The sequence below is a fragment of the Anopheles cruzii genome, chromosome 3 (assembly GCF_943734635.1).
Source record: "Anopheles cruzii chromosome 3, idAnoCruzAS_RS32_06, whole genome shotgun sequence".
Classification (NCBI taxonomy): domain Eukaryota; kingdom Metazoa; phylum Arthropoda; class Insecta; order Diptera; family Culicidae; genus Anopheles; species Anopheles cruzii.
This window is the reverse complement of record NC_069145.1, coordinates 49,268,664-49,285,750: the sequence shown is the minus strand read 5'-3', so window position 1 is coordinate 49,285,750 and position 17,087 is coordinate 49,268,664. Positions and strand designations below refer to the sequence as shown.

The 17,087-nt window shown below is 40.8% G+C and overlaps 4 protein-coding genes across 7 annotated transcripts; 2 read left to right on the top strand and 2 right to left on the bottom strand.

Moving 5' to 3' along the window:
* The first annotated feature begins 4,429 nt into the window (after positions 1–4,429).
* LOC128275214 (neuropeptide F-like) lies at positions 4,430–13,979 on the top strand. Of its 3 annotated transcripts, none has more exons than XM_053013631.1 (5): positions 4,430–4,540; positions 6,709–6,944; positions 12,619–12,738; positions 13,101–13,158; positions 13,250–13,979. In XM_053013631.1, the coding sequence occupies exons 2-5, from the start codon at positions 6,766–6,768 to the stop codon at positions 13,280–13,282; spliced, it is 390 nt and encodes a 129-aa protein (XP_052869591.1). In that variant the 5' UTR covers positions 4,430–4,540; positions 6,709–6,765; the 3' UTR covers positions 13,283–13,979. The 3 variants fall into 3 exon arrangements, with proteins under 3 accessions (XP_052869591.1, XP_052869590.1, XP_052869592.1); XM_053013630.1 differs by having other exon boundaries at positions 13,236–13,979; XM_053013632.1 differs by lacking the exon at positions 12,619–12,738.
* On the bottom strand, positions 7,711–11,969 carry LOC128275213 (synaptic vesicle glycoprotein 2B). Of its 2 annotated transcripts, none has more exons than XM_053013627.1 (6): positions 11,749–11,969; positions 11,510–11,695; positions 10,357–10,519; positions 10,169–10,290; positions 9,608–10,031; positions 7,711–9,542 (listed from the first exon to the last, which is right to left on the bottom strand). In XM_053013627.1, exons 1-6 carry the CDS (start codon positions 11,870–11,872, stop codon positions 8,945–8,947), a joined length of 1,617 nt encoding a protein of 538 aa, XP_052869587.1. In that variant the 5' UTR covers positions 11,873–11,969; the 3' UTR covers positions 7,711–8,944. The 2 variants fall into 2 exon arrangements, with proteins under 2 accessions (XP_052869587.1, XP_052869588.1); XM_053013628.1 differs by having other exon boundaries at positions 11,510–11,671.
* Positions 13,980–14,576: 597 nt separating the features above from the next.
* LOC128270527 (uncharacterized) lies at positions 14,577–16,051 on the top strand. Its single transcript, XM_053007934.1, has 3 exons — positions 14,577–15,479; positions 15,591–15,623; positions 15,701–16,051. Exons 1-3 carry the CDS (start codon positions 14,577–14,579, stop codon positions 16,049–16,051), a joined length of 1,287 nt encoding a protein of 428 aa, XP_052863894.1.
* LOC128271726 (ATP synthase mitochondrial F1 complex assembly factor 1) lies at positions 15,831–17,069 on the bottom strand. Its single transcript, XM_053009348.1, has 2 exons — positions 16,437–17,069; positions 15,831–16,368 (listed from the first exon to the last, which is right to left on the bottom strand). Exons 1-2 carry the CDS (start codon positions 17,037–17,039, stop codon positions 16,108–16,110), a joined length of 864 nt encoding a protein of 287 aa, XP_052865308.1. The 5' UTR covers positions 17,040–17,069; the 3' UTR covers positions 15,831–16,107.
* Positions 17,070–17,087: the final 18 nt, after the last annotated feature.

Sequence of the window (17,087 nt, the reverse complement as noted above, 5' to 3'; positions counted from 1 at the left end):
CCTTCAGTGGCAATCGTAGTAACACGTTAAGGACCACTATAGATGTACATCGGATTCAAACTATTTTTGGGAATGATGAGTGCGTGAACTTTGTTTCAAACAAGAATAGTAAACATCCGTAAACATTTCGAGACATTCTGGATTCTAGTACCGTGTTCGCCCTAAAAGGTGTTAAATGAAAACTCATATATTGGCCATGTATTTGCTACCACTTGTATAACTTTAAGTGAAGAGATCAAGCTTTTTCGAAGTAACAGATTATTATGTTCTGAAGTTCAATCTGAAGTCAGGACAATTTCTATCATAAGGGGTTTACTGAGGTATTTGATTTTATTTAAAACATAAAACCTAGAGAATTATAGGTGTTCGTGATATTTTCTACGAAAAAGATTAAGCAAACTCATAGTATTTTTACAACAAGTTTTCCAAACATTCAGCACTATATAAGCCAAACCATTTGCCATTGTGGATTGGTACAAATGTTATATATTAGGAATGCTAGGTATGAATACCGTATTACATAAAACATTTCCTTGCAGTACGACTGTTCCGGCGCAATACGGATAATAGGCCCAGAACAAAGTTCTACTGACATCCTTTTATTGGTATCAACTTTTTGTCAAATTCTACCTCTGAAATGTGATCTCTTTACTTACTATACTAGTACGTCATTCCTCTTTGCTCCATATTTTTCTGCTTAAAACAAAGATTATTTTACCATTATGAATGATGTTTGTAGGATTACAAAATCATACCATACACATATTCGGAACCGTCGGCTAGTGCATAAATGCAACAAACAGTTATGTAAAATAGTAAGAAGCTGCTTTTTTATCAACATTAAAAAAGATCATCGTGACACTTGAACGCTGATCGCCTACGTGGCCCGTCGTAGTGGCGAATAAGCGCCACCAAACGTGCACCAGACATTGTAATGTGTAACGTAAACGTGAAACCGTCGATCATGAGCATCGGTCACCCGAACAGCAGAAGGGCCGCCTGGTGCCGAAGTGATTTACTAAGTGCTACCGACGGTTGTAGTTCTGCGGCAGTTAGTAAGCACCGACGGAGCACCTACGGAGCCCTACGCACACTCAATGCGATCGGCTACCGGACCCTAGCCTAGCGTCCGGTGGCGCATGGGCACCTATTGCATAATTGCTCGTATGTCTCCTTACTCTCGATTTACGAGCGGCGGAGACCGTGAAAATAGTAAATGAAGATCAAAGTCGTCCAGTTTTCGATCGGAACGTGGGATCAAGTTTGCAGCCTGGCGGTTGCGGTTGCAACGATGGAGTCATAGCTGGCCATCGTGCCACAGTCAAGCCTACAATCGAGATGTTTGAACGGCGCACTTGACACTGGGGTTTACTGCTGGATAACGACGCCGATACATGCACCGGAATGCGGATGGTGGCCCGAAGTCCTTACGCTGATCGGATCCAATCCGTTACGCACACTTTGCAATGGTCCGTTCCTTTTTGGCCGTATATTCGACGGTGAAACGGAACGAAAGAAAGATGCTGAGCAAAGGTTTCGAAAATGGCCAAGTTCACGGGATCATTGACGTACAAGCAGGTCTTCCAAAATTGACTTTTCTTCCCTACATGGTATACATTCATAATGGCACTCAAGGGTACAGTTCTACATACTACATACCATGTACGCAGCTGACGTCACTGACCACACGACCACGTCAGAAGGTCAGAAGGAAGCGTCATCAAGTTGATGTTGACGTTATTACTATGAATTAACGAATGTGTAATTAAACTACTTTTTGTGTTTTCTCTTTTCACTCTTCTACCCTTCCTTCATGATCACTTACTACCCTATGGTTTATCAGATGCGGACGAGATACATTAGTTAAAGCAAAGATCGCGTTTCAGCTAAATCACTCGGTAGTGCCATTATTTTAGAATTGATTTTCTCAACTTATGTTTCGTGTGTTTTCCGAACTGTCTAGTAGAACGTCTCTTCTTCGCTGAGTGTTTTAGTAACAGATCTGAACGATCTTCACAACTTTTATTTGGTAAAGCCTACCTTACGCACCTTCAGCGAATGTTTCGCTAGAATAGAAACAGAAATTACTGTAAAAATGCAGCCAAGGTGCGACAGTGCGGTAACACGTTGCACAGTTGCACAGGTCGTTGGTCACACACTGGGGTAACCCACAATCAGCACGCGTCGAGCGTGCTGGGATACACGATCGTTAAGATGTTCGGTTTGATTTCACATTGTTGACCTGACCCTGAATGCCTGCAGCGCTGTCGTCGCTGTTCCGGTCGCATTGTAAGCGACAAAACTTCCTTGCGCCTGTCGCCATATTCTCAGGTCCCGCCCGACAATCGGTGCTATTTCCTGCGCAGAAAATCCCCGTCTATCGGGTCAAGTCGATTATTTCACTAAAACAAAGCCACCAGGTCAGTTGTGAGCAACTACGTACGGCTTAATTATTGCCAGTCGCCATGCGCCTCTACTTCTTGGCTGGTTTTTACAGGCAGCTTGCATTCTTTCAGCGTCAAAGGCGGCAATTGCTGGGCTCTTTTATTACAGTTGACAGTTTCTTTGAGATTTGTCGAACCAAACGTTTCGTTCAGTTCATCGTTCCGTGACAAATGTTTCCGATCTAATTGTAGAATTCTATTTCTTGCTAGTTTTAAGCAAACATCAAATCAAATTTTGTTTCTTCAAATAGACAACATGCACCGTGATTAGACCAACGGCTGTAATTGAACTTTATCGTCTGTAAAATTTATTTACTAATTAAATATTTATAAACTTCTATCCAGGTCAGGCGGTCGTTATAATACCAGATTTATGAAAAGGTTTAAAAGGAAACAAATTAAAGAACAAATTCTCTACTATTAATACCTTGGTCCGTGCAGCGAGACGGATGAGCTCTCTATCTGTTCTAGCAGATAGAAGAAACAAAAATATTCCTACTGTGAAACTTTTGCAAAAAATGTGGGAAAAAGTTATATTAATCGCATTCTATTTGACTTCTATGAATTTTTATATGGTTAATGTGGGAAGCAAAAGTGTTTGCTAGTGTTATTCTACAATTACCGAGCAAATGTGTAAAAGGGGAAATGCTACCGTAATAACCTAAAACTATGTGGGAAAAATGTGTGTAGGTTGTAATCTAATCGCACAGCGAAGAATATTTTATTGGTCTCATTTTCCGGCCTCATCCGCTGAAACCAACTTAAGCACTTACTATCGATTGCTGTTGAAATAAATTAATTTACAGCACCCGTTACATACGAATACAAATATCATTCGGTGATAAGAGGAGCTCTTTTCCTCGCGCCGCCAGAATGCGATCGCGGGTCACTCAAATCGAATGCAAAGTTTTGCTTACACAATTGATGGGTAGCATGAGAGACTAATTAAATGAAGGGGCTTCCACATTACCTACATTAGGATAATTCCTGCAACGAAAACCAGTTCACGTTGGGCTTATCGCCTCAACGAAAAGGGAATGAGCATGATTAGTCGCATATCGCTCAACCCATATCGGTTATCGATCGTTTGATTTGTCTGACCTGACACTGCTAGGTGACAAGTTCGTGTATGTGATACTAATTATACGCGATTTTGTGCTGTAAGGCCGAATCAATGCCGAAAACAAATGGCAACAAGGTTCTTATATTCAAAGTTCATTTCTGTAGATTGCAGCATAAATTCCTACATACCTTAAAGGAAGTCTTTCGAATGATTTCCTATGTTGATTTTCCGTAGGATTAATGCAAAAGACAAACTCTCCTAGCAAGTACGCTTCCGGGAAGAAAACTGTACCATTCAAGCTTTGTTACGTTGAGGGTGGAGGTTTAAAGCAACAGAGACTACTAGCGACAGACTTCTCTTAGATCGTTGATAGCGCAGCGTTCGACTTTTCACGAATTAATTAATTTTTCTAATCGGTGCAAGGGCGTTCAGAAATCTGAAAGCATGGGACCGATCAACAAGTTGCGCTTGAAATGTTGCTGTTCCTTGCAACCGCTCTTAGCCTTTTCTTCCCATATCTTGGCTTTTCGCGCATGTCCATGGCTTTACTCTTACCTCCTTAATTCTTCTTTTCCCTCTCCCATTGTAGCAAACTCTTTGCTTGTCCCATATTGAAGCCCTACGGAACAAATTTATTTATCACACCGAAAACTGTGAACGCAAATTCGGGGTAGTCAGTGAGAACACAAAACACCGTACGTTAGGAAAAAAGGCCAAGAGAGATAGAAAGAGAGTGTTTTCCACCATACTGTTGGTGGCCGGCAGGAAAATGAGCGAAAGCCCGTTTCGTGAAAAACTGGGAGAGAGTACGGGGTTGCTCTTCTCGGGTCCGTGCGGATTCAGTAACGGACCGATTGAGATTTTGTATAAAAAGGCAGCGTAGAAGGGATTTCCGGCGTTAGATTGAAACAGTCGTTCGGTTATATATTAAGCAGTATTGTGCAGTTTCTTGTGAAAGTAAGTGATCGTGAACCCACATTTCCCGACGCCTAAGACCCCTCCCCAGAGTGTGCTGTTTGCCCAACTTTACAAGGTGATTAATTTCACGCTACTAGCTTTTGGTTTTTAAATAGTTTCACTCAAATAACTGTGTACTGAGCAAAACTTGTATCGTAACAGTATCGGACATACTGGTGTGAATTTTATACCACAGCGTTGCATTATTAAACCGTCGGTACAATAGGGATAACGAAAGTTTAATAAGGCTATAAAACAAGACTTGTCCAGAACTTTGATTACCATTTTAATTACTTATGCAGCGATTCGATAAACAAAACATTGTTTCACATTTTAATGCTTTGACAGCCGGCTTTCCTGTTTCATGTTTTGACGTAGCAACGATTAATTTTTAGAGATAAACAAATATTCGATACTTGTAAGACTAAATAAATAAAACTGAAGCATAGATGAACGGCCGCCGTATGTATGAGAACATAAAAAAAATGTACATCTTATAGCTAAGCCCAACAAGGGATAACCAACGTTTCTGAATACCCTATGACGTTAATCATGCGTACATACTCGGGTATTCCCTCATCGAGCGCATCTAAATTTAATTTCACTTCGAGTAAAGTCGGCAAAAAATCGTCGGCAAAATCGGTTGACTCGATGTGATATCGTCAAAGTGCTAATGTTGAGCTAATATCGAGTACAAACAAACTCTTCTCTTCCGAGCCACTATAATAAACGTTTGCTCAAAAATTCAAAATGGTAAAAAATATCACTGTCCAAGTGACTAAGCGCCGAAGCTTGCGGGAAATTTTTTTACCACATTCCAACCATTTTTTCGATTCCTAGCACATTTTTGACATTCAATCACTCGTGCGTACAATTATTGTTCAAACAGTTTTGCAGATGTGAATCACCTTCTTACCCCCGGTGGAGGTTGGCTGAAAAGATAAACAATTCAATTATATGGTAAAAACTGTCTTGATCAAGCATGGTAAATATTTTACTGACAAGTAAACAAACACATCAAATTTCATGATCACGGCGAGCCATCTTGCCATTTCTTTTTTAATAATCGGTGTGTTCAAAGTATTCAAAGCACAGAAGGATCTGTTCGTCGTTGATAATTAGTGGTAGGACCATTACTTGTGCTTATATTTTCACATGTTCTTTACGTTCTCTATCGATTTTGATAGGTTTATGAAAAATCTGTACATTATTCCACCATCCACCATTGGATGTATTTGTTACAGAAAGATATGTTTGCTAATGAAACACAACGAGTTTTGATTTGTTAGCTTACAAAAAGTTTGCTGTGCGTAAACAACGTTCAACGTAATTGCGTAACTGAGCCGGACCTGCTCTAGCGATGGAGAGTATGGTAAGGCTGCAGTTTTTCAGACACCACGTTGTTGGTCTATTTTAAACATGAAAATTATCACTTCCGGTTGGGTTTGGACATGCGGTCCTCGTCGTCGTTGTGAATTTAGAATGGTGAAATCAGTGATAAGGCACGTCCATGTTTTGCATTACCCAAACATTACCCGCTCATTATATTATGTTCAGTGGTTTGATGCAGACCTTTTCGGGAGCCGAACTTGTACTAGACAAGCTGTCGCTAAGTGCTAATTAATTTGGTAAATTTCATTATAGTCATCTTGAGATTTTAAACAATTATAAATTTTGTTCAAGTGCGCAAAACAATTTAGACACAACAATACAAGTGTTTTCGCATAGTTAAAAGAGTATTAACCAAGAGTAAATAACCACTTTGTTTGCAACGTTTCAGTCGCTTACTCAATTTTCTTATTGAAATTTGTAAAAACCTTCGTTCTGACTAGTTAAATCCGTTATTCAATCCATGTTAAATAAATTAAAATGGCAACCAAATAAAAAAACAAGAGAGAATTGCCATTTTTGTGATATTGATTCCGGTTGATTTATATTAGAAAAAAGTCAAGATTAACTGAAAAGAAATCAGGCGAATCTTTGTAATGAACCTTATCGGGAAGATAGATTAAACGATGGAAAGGTAGAACGAACGCAAAACTCAATCACTTTGCCAGCAACGATTGGTAGCAGCGGTTGGCGGTAGAATAGAAAAATATAATATACCATCACTGGCAATGATGATAGGTACTTTCTCGTCTGCATGTAGCGAACCTTGTGTTGGCCGGCATTACATTTTTTATTTCTCTTCAATTTTTCCCTCTGTTTCTGCAACTTAAAAACCAACGATTCAACTCAATCTAGCCGCCAGTATCTTAGCTATAGCAGCAAACCACATTTGATAGAACTCATTTATACAGGATGGCAAACAATAATTTAACACACCGTCTGCTCGTGGCGCTAATGATCTGCACATTGATCGTCGATCTCAGCATACTAACGGCGGCCCGGCCACAAGACAACGACGCGGCGTCTGTAGCTGCCGCCATTAGGTACCTGCAGGAACTCGAAACCAAGCATGCCCAACACGCCAGACCAAGGTAAGTTACACGCAGCTCTACTAGCTTAATCCTTTAACGCCCAGTGCTTTCCGTACTGGCTTGCGAGCTGCGTTACGTTGCTGGGTGTGACCGTCACCGACATCGTCGACAGTTGTTCTTAGGGCGATGTTTCGTACAAGCTGATCGGTTGGTCCTTGGCCCTGGTCAAGGCCGAATGGCCGTATAAATCATCCACACGCATTAATAACGATGACAGGTCAGGGTGCGTGCACTTTCTGGGTATTCCCCACGGTCTGCAATGGAAATTACTTTTTCCCCGCAAAGTCCGTGGCCAACGCAAAGACGTGCTTGCTTTCCAGTGCTTGCTTTCGAAGTTATGTCAATTTATTGCCCAAGTAGTTTATTCTAGTGAGTAAGGGCTTGGGCGTTACTAGTTTTTCTGGTTATGGAAATTCTTCCTATTTCATTGACCTTTTTGCGCAGATCGATTCTTGCACAATACGCTTATCGCACAGTCATCGGCAGCAATGCACGTTTCATTGCTCCAGGTGAAATGTCTTGAATTGAAATTTCTACCCCTTGCTTGTTGAGTGCTTTTGCAAGAGTACTTTATGACCTCTGCAGAACAAAAACAACCAGCATCTTCAACGATTGGATGGAACAATATTCACGCAACCGAAATTTCGCGCATCTATTTTTCGTACCAAAGCAGGTCAAGTGTGACCGATGACGATACTGAGTGACAATTTTTTTTATTCCTTATTTTAATTGTTAAATTATTCCTATGCTAATTCCTACATATAAAATTCTTTCAACAAAAGTCCACAGAATCCATCAGAGATGTGGGAAACACAAACATAGATAGTTTTGATTTGTTATTATGGAAGACAATATTCTTTTGTTGATAAATTCTTGGTATTATGCTTTAATCAAGTTTCATCATCTGTCCCATTGAGAATGTGATATGTTTTTAATTTAAAGTAATTATTTTTGAATAAGTGTTTTGCCAATGCATTGCTTGGCTAGAAAACTTGATTTCACTTAACCTATCATTAGCCTATTGAAAAACACATCAAAATACAATTCTGCTTGTTAAATCATCACAGGCTACCTCGTTTTACTGTAAATCCTAAACATTATATTTTGCCTTTTATTTTTAGCACCTTCCGCAAAATTGTAGTTTTTATCTCATTTCATTTTGGATTCATAGAACGATTTGTGCGGAAAAGTTTTTTTTATGTATGCCAGGTATGCAAGCACCAGTTAACGACAAACATGTCCGTTCAATTCTGTTAATCTTCCCACTTACTACTTGCATACGTAAAGCCAAAAATCACTAAAAGTCAACTGAAACGCTACGTTAAAAATCGAAAACGGTGACAGGGAAAATTTGGTTTTACCTCTTCTCAGTTATTCGTTACCCTATTCGCATTTTTTTAACTTTCCCAATACGTTTAAGTTGTCCAATAAAGCACATTTTTGAAGCGACAAAAGCTTACCGAGTACTTCACAGACGCCGAGGATAACCCACATTCCTAAACGAGCGCAATTCCTAACAGCCGAAAGGGCGTTCTCAAATTGTCCTTTGATTTTTGCGCGAATGCTGCGCTGATATGCGGGGTACCCTCGGCCAAAGTCATCTGATGCTCAAACGAACGGTTAAAAGAGGAAACTGCAGTAGGAAACGTGACGAATAGTAGGTATACGATGGAAAACAATTCAAAACAATTCCCATACTGCATCCCTCGCACCGATTGTTTGATGTACCCCACGCTGCACGCGCTTGTTTAGTGGTGTCAATTCTATTGCTGGTACTTCAGCCAACATGCCACTAGCTTTAGGGGTTGCGAATATGTTTACAACTTACATTGAAGCCCCAAAATTAAATGCCTGAAACGATTGGATTGAACTTTAAAAGGGACATAAGTCAAATCACCTGCAATACACAAACTACAGTTAGTGAACAATTGCTGTTTATATGTAAAGTTTCAAACGCATACGTAAGATCAAATTTCACAGATACGTGTATATTTATGGCATTAACTGGGCAGCATCAGTGTCAAGGCTGCGCAAATGATGGACCCGCTGGCAAAGAGATAGAAAGTAAGAGTACAGTTTTGCTCCATGATAAGACCCACGAGGTTGCTTCCGAATACACTGCCCAAACGACCCATCATAAGACTTAAACAGACGGCCATAGCTCTTACGTTCGTCGGAAACATCGACACAGTAGCACCGTTTAGAATCGAAATCGACGTTCCGGCGAATACAAGGAATGAGCAGAACAGGGATACCATAATGTATGGATTGCCCACGAACTGCAAAACTATACCGGAAAATCCGGAAAAAAATAGATTGAACCCGACCACACACTTGCGACCAACGATTCGCATGAATATCGACATAACGAGGTATAATATCGTGTACAGTCCGCCGAGTGTTATCGCATATATGAAAACCCTTTCGTTAACGGTGTTGTTGCAGGCAGCATCTCTGCTTATGAACTCTTCGTAACTTTCCGTTACGTTCTGGTAAGATGAACTAGATCCTAACGCCTCACATACCGTTACATCTGTGGCGTTTGACGTGGTTATGCGGTTTACTATGTCCGGGAACCAAAGCCCCATGCCGGCGGATCTGAAATCCATAACAAACGAATTAATGAATTTAATGTATCGATCATTGGTCGATTACTTTCTTACACAACAAATAGTCCGAATTGGACCACGCAGCAAATGACGAAGTTGACTAAATTGGGCCGTTTGAACAGAGGAACTGTTTGATTGTACACACTTTTAACAATCTGCCAGAAACCACCTGTGGATGCGGATAGTGTGCTTCGACTCTTTTGACCCGTTTCAGGAATAATATGTTTCACATCGAAGTCTTGCGCAGTCGCATTCGGATGATTTTCTAGATAAAGGCGCTGAAGAACGACGAATGCCTCGGACTGACGGCCACGGGACAGATAAAATTTTGGACTTTCGGGCAATACTATCAGCCAACAAGCCCCAACCAGAGTGGGCAGTGTGTAGACGATGAACAGAAGCCGCCAAGGGTGCATAATAAAGTTCATGCTGGGTAACGTTAGTGACCAGTCAAACGAAAGTACGTACCACCCTGTTGCTATGATAATAGAAGAGAGAGACATTGAAAAGTTAGTGAAATCCTGGCAAAATACAAGATCCTAACCAAGGTGCAGCTCGCTGAAGTACTTCAGTGTGATTCCTTGGATAAGCCAGCAAATTATGCGGTATACTCACTTGCAGTGAAGACACCCGATAGTCCCACGGCTACGCTGGCATAGGTTATTACCATGGTTCGGTTTTCAGTTTTGAAGAACTCTCCCAGGTAAGCGAAAATGGTCGCCGATGGAGCTGAAATACTACACGAAAAAAAGTTATAATAATGGCATCCCACGGTCAATGCAACCCGCCGGTGCCCTACTTACAATATTCCGACCAGGAAACGCATAACCGCCATCATAGTAAAATTGATGGAAAAACTCGACACTAGCGCACAGGTGGCGGTCAACAATAATGAAACGATGAGTGTGCTCCGGCGACCTTTCGTGTCTGCTATATAACCCCAGAAGTGTGACGACACGATGATACCTGGACGACGAAGCCAGAATAAAACGTATAATGCAACAACCGTTGAGCTACAGTTAACAAAAAAAACCGTTGAAGCTACTGCCCTCCATGTTACTTTCTCCACAGCGGATTACATAGAGTTTGAGCTTTGGTTGCTTTTGTTCGGGATTAATACGATTCTCGGATTAACGCAGCGTGAAATTAGTTCCGTTTTGACAGATTTTCTTTCCAACTTATTACGACACTTTTCACGCATAAAATTGCCAGTTTGTCCTGCAAGTGGCGCTATCATTTTTGGTGCTAAACTACCCATTTGCTTTTACAACTTTCGAACATTGCCCCACTTTGGACAATTTCGTCAAAGGCACAATTTTAATGTGGTTATATGGAATAGCAACATTTGTTGCAAATTCGTGGCCCCTGTTTCGTGAAACTGTGTACCATGTCGATTTAAATACCTGTTAGTTTTGTCATTCGAAAAACGAAAAATGTTATAGAATGTCACTTGTTCTTTCCATTGCTTTGTAACATTCTGCCTAAAAAATTTAGAAAGAATGTTTTCCAAAACAAAGTAAATACAAAAATATCTTTCGTCTAATGTTGAACATTATTTCATATGATGGAACGGAAAACGGTGAACACTTAAACCTCAAATTGTGATTGCACTAAGCTAGTAGCTGTGCCCTGTTGATAGATGTACTCAGTAACGCTGCTCGTCGTTGTCACGCAGCTGGGTTGGGTTCGATTCTCTAGACCGACCTGAAGGGGGGGGGGTTGGCACGGGGGCCAACAGCCTCCCGCCCGTAAACACATAACGTTCCGGTAAGCAACAGAGAAAAACATCGACACTGTTGCCAGCCAAGACCGCTCGGCGGTTGTGACAGACGGATTAGAAGAAGAATCACTTATCACGGCAGAGGGCGCAACTATGAAGCAGAAGAGGGAGCTAGTGCCTGATGCGGGTATTGAGTGTTCAAGCCACTGCAACAAGACACTGTGCACTTTACTTACCTCCAAAACTCACCCCAGACAAGATGCCTTTATCGGTTGATGAAAGATTGAGATCACACTGGGCTGCTGGAATAACGATCGAAATGCCCATTGTTTCGTTCAATACCGCCATCATGACTATAGATGATGCAATAAATACTTGCAGAGTTGTTCTACCGAACCCTGTCCACCAAAAGTTAACATTTGCTGTATTGATCCTGATTGCTGCATTCCGTAACGCATCGTTCCCACCCACTCACCAATAATGTCGATCACCTCATCGAAGGAATATTGTTTTGGTTCAGAATCGCTGATTATACCTTTTGCAGTAGGTTTTTCACCATCGATTGTGAAAACCATTGCACGACTTTTTTCGGCACACATCAATTAGTGAACCAATTAGTTTTTTGACAAAGAGAAAGAGAGCGAAATTAAATGTACAACTTCTTCCCGCTTTCTATACTACATCTACGCATAGAAACATTACGTAGACGACTGAAGATCGTACGACTAGTTGCTGCACCTTAAATTAGTTTACTTGCCCTCCCTCATTGTCTGTTGCTAGTTGTTCTGATAAAAGATGGAAACAATGCACTAAGCCACACGACAAGACAAGATGCATAGAATGCAAAATACATGTTTGCAAGTACATCGTTTGTTTGTCTTAACAAGCGTTTGGATTAAAATGGTGACGAACAGAGTGTTCCGCAGTACAGAGCACCATGCCGCACAATCAGTCAGGAAAACAAACATATCCCTTTCTTTACATTAGATTCTAACAGCAACGTTAGTTACCGCTCAGCTTACTATCAAATGCACTGTAGCAGAATTATTGTTTCTTGTTCGGAGCGTAGTACACTCATGCCAAAGGGCCAACTTCCATAGCCAAAAAATATTGAATACATGTGACTTGTGTCGTTTTTGCGAAGATTTCGCGGCAATAGAACATTATTAACATAAACAAAACAAGCATAAGCTGATAATGGCAATACTCAATGTGATACATCATTGTCTCTTGGGTTTGGAAAAAAATGACAACGATCTTATGTTATACTACTATTTTATCTGTGTGTCCTTTTGTCACACTGCTTTCTATTTCATATATGTGTGTGTCTCTATGTTTCTTGTAGGTTGGTACGAAGTGATCTTTCTGCTAATATTAATGGTATACACTCGGGGCTTGACAAAATTATTGGATATTTCATCCTAGAAGCTATCGATAGAGCTCACTCGACTGACGCTAGACCCAGGTGAGCCGCTATCACCGTCTCCAAGCCCTGTCACACAATCCTTTCTACTACCCCACTTCCAACCCGATTGCCAGTCCAATCCTCATAGTTTCCGTGCCTACTGATGCGGCCAACTAGGAATACTTAACGACTACTGACGACCACAGACGTATCTTGCCCTATCAAGCATGTAACCAGCACTCGCTCGGCACTTGTTATTATCTAACATACTATAAACTAATAGTTTGTTTAATTTTTTATTCTCTCTCTCTCTCTCTCTCTCTCTCTCTCTCTCTCTCTCTCTCTCTCTCTCTCTCTCTCGCTCTCTCTTTCTCTCTTTCTCTCTTTCTCTTTCTATCTTTCTATCTTCTTCGTTTTCACAGATTTGGTAAACGCGGGGGTTACCTCAATCCGCTTGTGTTTGGACAAGACGAACAAGAGGTAATACTGACTTATTTTTGCTCAAGTCGACACTTAAACTGTTGGTGTTGTTATATTGTCTGTTTGAATAAGTATAGCGGAACTTTTACAGGCTGATTGGCAGGATCCAACATTTTCCAGATGAACAACTTTCGCATAATGCTTAGACGCTCACATCCGATTCAACCAACACGCAACTATACCTACCGGCCATCCCAACAGCGTACATAAAAATGAAACCGATGATCAAAACCAAAGAGACAGTTTTGCCTGAACATCCCGAAACCGGCTGGCCACTGTGTCATACTATAGAGTTCAAGAAGCAGCTACATATTAATTCATTCCTAGTAACTTATTGCAGAATGCTGTTCGCTAGATTCTTCTTGTCTTAACATGCATGCAGATCCTGAATAAGTAATCGCAGGGCATACAATTACACTAACACCTTAATGCCATTTAAATAAAGGTTTGTTTGGTGTACAACTAAAATGTAGCATTAGTGTGCCAAAGCGAATGTGACAAAGTGCATATTTCTTTTTCGACTTTACGTTCAGGCAGAAGACACTATTCAATAATAAACCTTTCATGCATATTATAAATGTTCAGCCTAACGTTATCGAGCAAATAGAAGGATTCGTTTGATTGTGTTTGTGTTAACGGCAATTATGACGATATCACAGTCGCTGTTGCATTTCAAAATAGCTAAGAAACTATGCAAAGCTAAGAATTGTAAATGAAATAATACAAGCACATTATTGTGGTTGCAACTAAAACTAAATAATTGAATTGAAACCAATTTTTCGTAACATCAACTTTTGCTTTGGTATAATATTTGCGCGACAATTTGGTTTCTCAGTTTATAAAGAATTAAAATAAAACATTTGTTTTTGAAGTTGTAAAAAAGCACTGATATACGTAAACACGAATATTATACCGATCATTGGTGAACACGAAAAAGACTGGCTTTTATTCTACTGTATCTGTTGGTCACAATTAATGAAGGTAAGATTATTTTTATATCCATCCTATCAACAACATGAATCATCCTATTAACTGAACCAAATAAATTTCGTTTTGCATCCACATTGCACCCAAAATTGAAACGTTAATAAGTTTATATTGTTGTTTGTTAATTAGGTTATTTGTTTGGATTCAGCAGCTTCCGCTAATGATCTAGATGAACTGAAGTACAAGTAAACAATCATAAGTAATAATAATAATAATCGTACCAAGTGAACGATAAAACGTTGTCAACAAAACCATATTTATTTTAAGTCGCCTTGATCGACTTGACATTTATTCACATCAGCTACTCACAGAGATCTAACAGAGATTGCAAAACATTAAATTAATTGATCGAACAGTCACATCAAGTGTTAGCACGTTTCCAAAATAGGAAACGTAGATTCTTCGTCCTGATTCATCAGCTCCACAGAACCATGGCACCTTTTCGTCAACAGGACCGTTGTAAGCAGCAACGTCGCCACGACCATAGTGTCTACGTACAGCAGTTGTTTAAAGATTTTCTCACTCGAAACAATGGACCTCGTCCCGCAACGGTTGCTGCGAGTAATATGCAGAGCGGACTCTTTAATCCGGAAACACGGCAGCGTAAGCAACCTGGAATTTTCGGTCGTGCCGTTTATGCACGTTTTGAGCGAGACGGAAACGGCGGGGACACCTATCTACGCCGCGAAGCAAATGTTACCATAAAAACGGGTCTAATGAAATGGATCGATCAACAGCGGAACCACCATCAGGAGCAACAACATCCGAAAAAAAATTTACGAAAAACAGTGCGCTTCGATGATTATCTCAATTTGCCTGGTAATTTTTTCTCCGGAGCTGACCAGATAACGCTCCCCTCGGAAGTGTGCGATAAGACGGTGGGAAATGTATCAACCAACTTTATGCCACGTTCTACTTCCACACCGTTCGATCGGATGAATTCGTTCGGTGTCTCCGGCATGCTGTCTGATCCAGACGAATTTCAATCGACACAAGCACAAGCGCACTCTAAACTGCCGCAAGTGTCTGACGAGTGGGAAAAATTTCTGAGCGGCGTCAAAATAGTCCTGACCACAATACGCAAGGATCAGAATTTTCTACAACATTGCGCTCAAGAATTGAAAGCTGTCCCAATCGATCGATACAGTATGGACAGTTCCAATGAAACCGAAAAAATCTGTCGTCCTACAGAAGTAGTTAGTCGTTCGACTAGCCCAAAAACTAAAATCAGTGATTTCATTCCGCCAAAGGCAAAGAGTCAATCACAAGCAAGCAACCGAAATTTCGACTCGCAACATAAGCAGGCATCTTCCCAAAAATCAGATCATGGAAAAGTAATTTATTGTCCTCCTCGCAATGATACCTTCACTATCGAGGACGGATCACCTAGAGAAGACGTGGTTCCAATGGTTTCGTTTCTCGAATCACCTTTTCCTCGAACACAGCCTTATGCAACACCCGAGCAGGATATGTTGCTGGTAAGTACCAATCGATTTATAGAGCTGCGGGGTTTCTTTCTTTTCTGTTGTTTCCTTCATTGACACCCCTATTCTAGACTGCATCTCCGCCTTCCCCGTCGGCGTCTGCTGATCACCAGAGAAGTTTGTTAATAGAACGGTCATTTGTCTTCGATGAAACTCGAGCGGATGATACACTGATGGAGAAGCTGGATGCATTGCTTGAAGATGGAGAAAATCCAACGAAGGATATCTGTTTACTAAATTTCGATTACGATCTAGTTTCGCAGCAAGACGAAAAAGCAGTTGAAACCTCTTTTTCAAATCACGTGCCAGCATCGCAACGCAACGTATTGGATCAATCACTGAATTTGCCGGAAACTTCGTTACGCTTAACACCAGATCTAACGATTGAGACATTTTCTGAATTCAATGAGATACTGTTTTGAGCAGTATTTATTACCGAACGTTCAAAGACACATGTTTCAGCTACCGCATTGTGGTTTTAGATTTTAAGATTATTCAATTCCTCTATGACATCCATGTGCTTGAATTGGTCCGGGTGTTTAGTAAAGGTTTCCAACAACTGTAATTTCGTTTCATTTTGCTGACTATAGTAGAGCTGCAGCTGATTAACTAAGCACTGAGCTTCTTGCGCATTGATCACCTTCGTGTCATATTCTCCTCGCATAAGCACTATGCCCTTGTCAACATACTCTGTATAAAAAGTAATGTTCAAGCATTCTGGCGCATCTTCTTTGTGAACCTGAAAAAATCGGAAATGCATCTCTAATAAATATCGATCCTACTTTTGACAACAGCAGAACTACTCACCTGATAGGTTATCAAAGGAGTAAAGTGTATAGTATTGGCGGAAAACTGCAGCATAACAAACTCGTAGCCTTGACTGCGAGGTACAGGTAAAATGAAAACAGGATGCTCTTTTGCACGCGTCATCATTAGTTGGTGCTGTTCCACGGGAATTGAAGCCGTGACAACATCTTTATTCTTGTGATATTCCAACCACAGATGCTTGATGTCGTCTCCCGACTTATCGTCTAGCAACTCCAATCGCATAATATCACTAAGCTTACGATGCGTGTCGTTTCGCGTTGCATTCTTCTCCAGCGCTTCCTTCGGTCTCAACAGCTCCGAATAATCACGCTGCACTTCCGAAGGTCCAAACTTTGATTTCTTCTGTTCTTTTTCAACACTGTTCAGACGATCCAAAAAATCTTCGGGTGACCTTTGCTGCACGGAAGCAATTTTATTGGCATACTTTTCGAAGAACGGATTACTCTCCTTCATGTTTTCCAACACCTTCTCCGACCTTTCTCGCGCTGACGACATTCGGAAGCCTCGTGTTACCGTAAAATGGTGAGTTACCAAATGCCGATAATTATGAACGATTTGCCGGACTACACCAGTTATTGCCATTGAAGAAAATCGCTCCGCAATCGCTGCCTCTATTTTGTTACCGAATCA

Bases quoted from the DNA above. Each gene is read 5' to 3' on its own strand.
- LOC128275214 (XM_053013630.1), top strand. From the start codon at position 6,766: ATGGCAAACAATAATTTAACACACCGTCTGCTCGTGGCGCTAATGATC. The intron at 6,945-12,618 runs GTAAGTTACACG...TGTTTCTTGTAG, and splicing joins GCCCAACACGCCAGACCAAG to GTTGGTACGAAGTGATCTTT. The intron at 13,159-13,235 runs GTAATACTGACT...GAATAAGTATAG, and splicing joins TTGGACAAGACGAACAAGAG to CGGAACTTTTACAGGCTGAT.
- LOC128271726 (XM_053009348.1), bottom strand. From the start codon at position 17,039: ATGGCAATAACTGGTGTAGTCCGGCAAATCGTTCATAATTATCGGCAT. The intron at 16,369-16,436 runs GTGAGTAGTTCT...CGATTTTTTCAG, and splicing joins CTCCTTTGATAACCTATCAG to GTTCACAAAGAAGATGCGCC.
- LOC128275213 (XM_053013627.1), bottom strand. From the start codon at position 11,872: ATGTGTGCCGAAAAAAGTCGTGCAATGGTTTTCACAATCGATGGTGAA. The intron at 11,696-11,748 runs GTGAGTGGGTGG...GGATCAATACAG, and splicing joins TGAGGTGATCGACATTATTG to CAAATGTTAACTTTTGGTGG. The intron at 9,543-9,607 runs GTAAGAAAGTAA...TATGGATTTCAG, and splicing joins CAATTCGGACTATTTGTTGT to ATCCGCCGGCATGGGGCTTT.
- LOC128270527 (XM_053007934.1), top strand. From the start codon at position 14,577: ATGGCACCTTTTCGTCAACAGGACCGTTGTAAGCAGCAACGTCGCCAC. The intron at 15,480-15,590 runs GTAATTTATTGT...CCTCGAACACAG, and splicing joins AAAAATCAGATCATGGAAAA to CCTTATGCAACACCCGAGCA. The intron at 15,624-15,700 runs GTAAGTACCAAT...CCCCTATTCTAG, and splicing joins CCGAGCAGGATATGTTGCTG to ACTGCATCTCCGCCTTCCCC.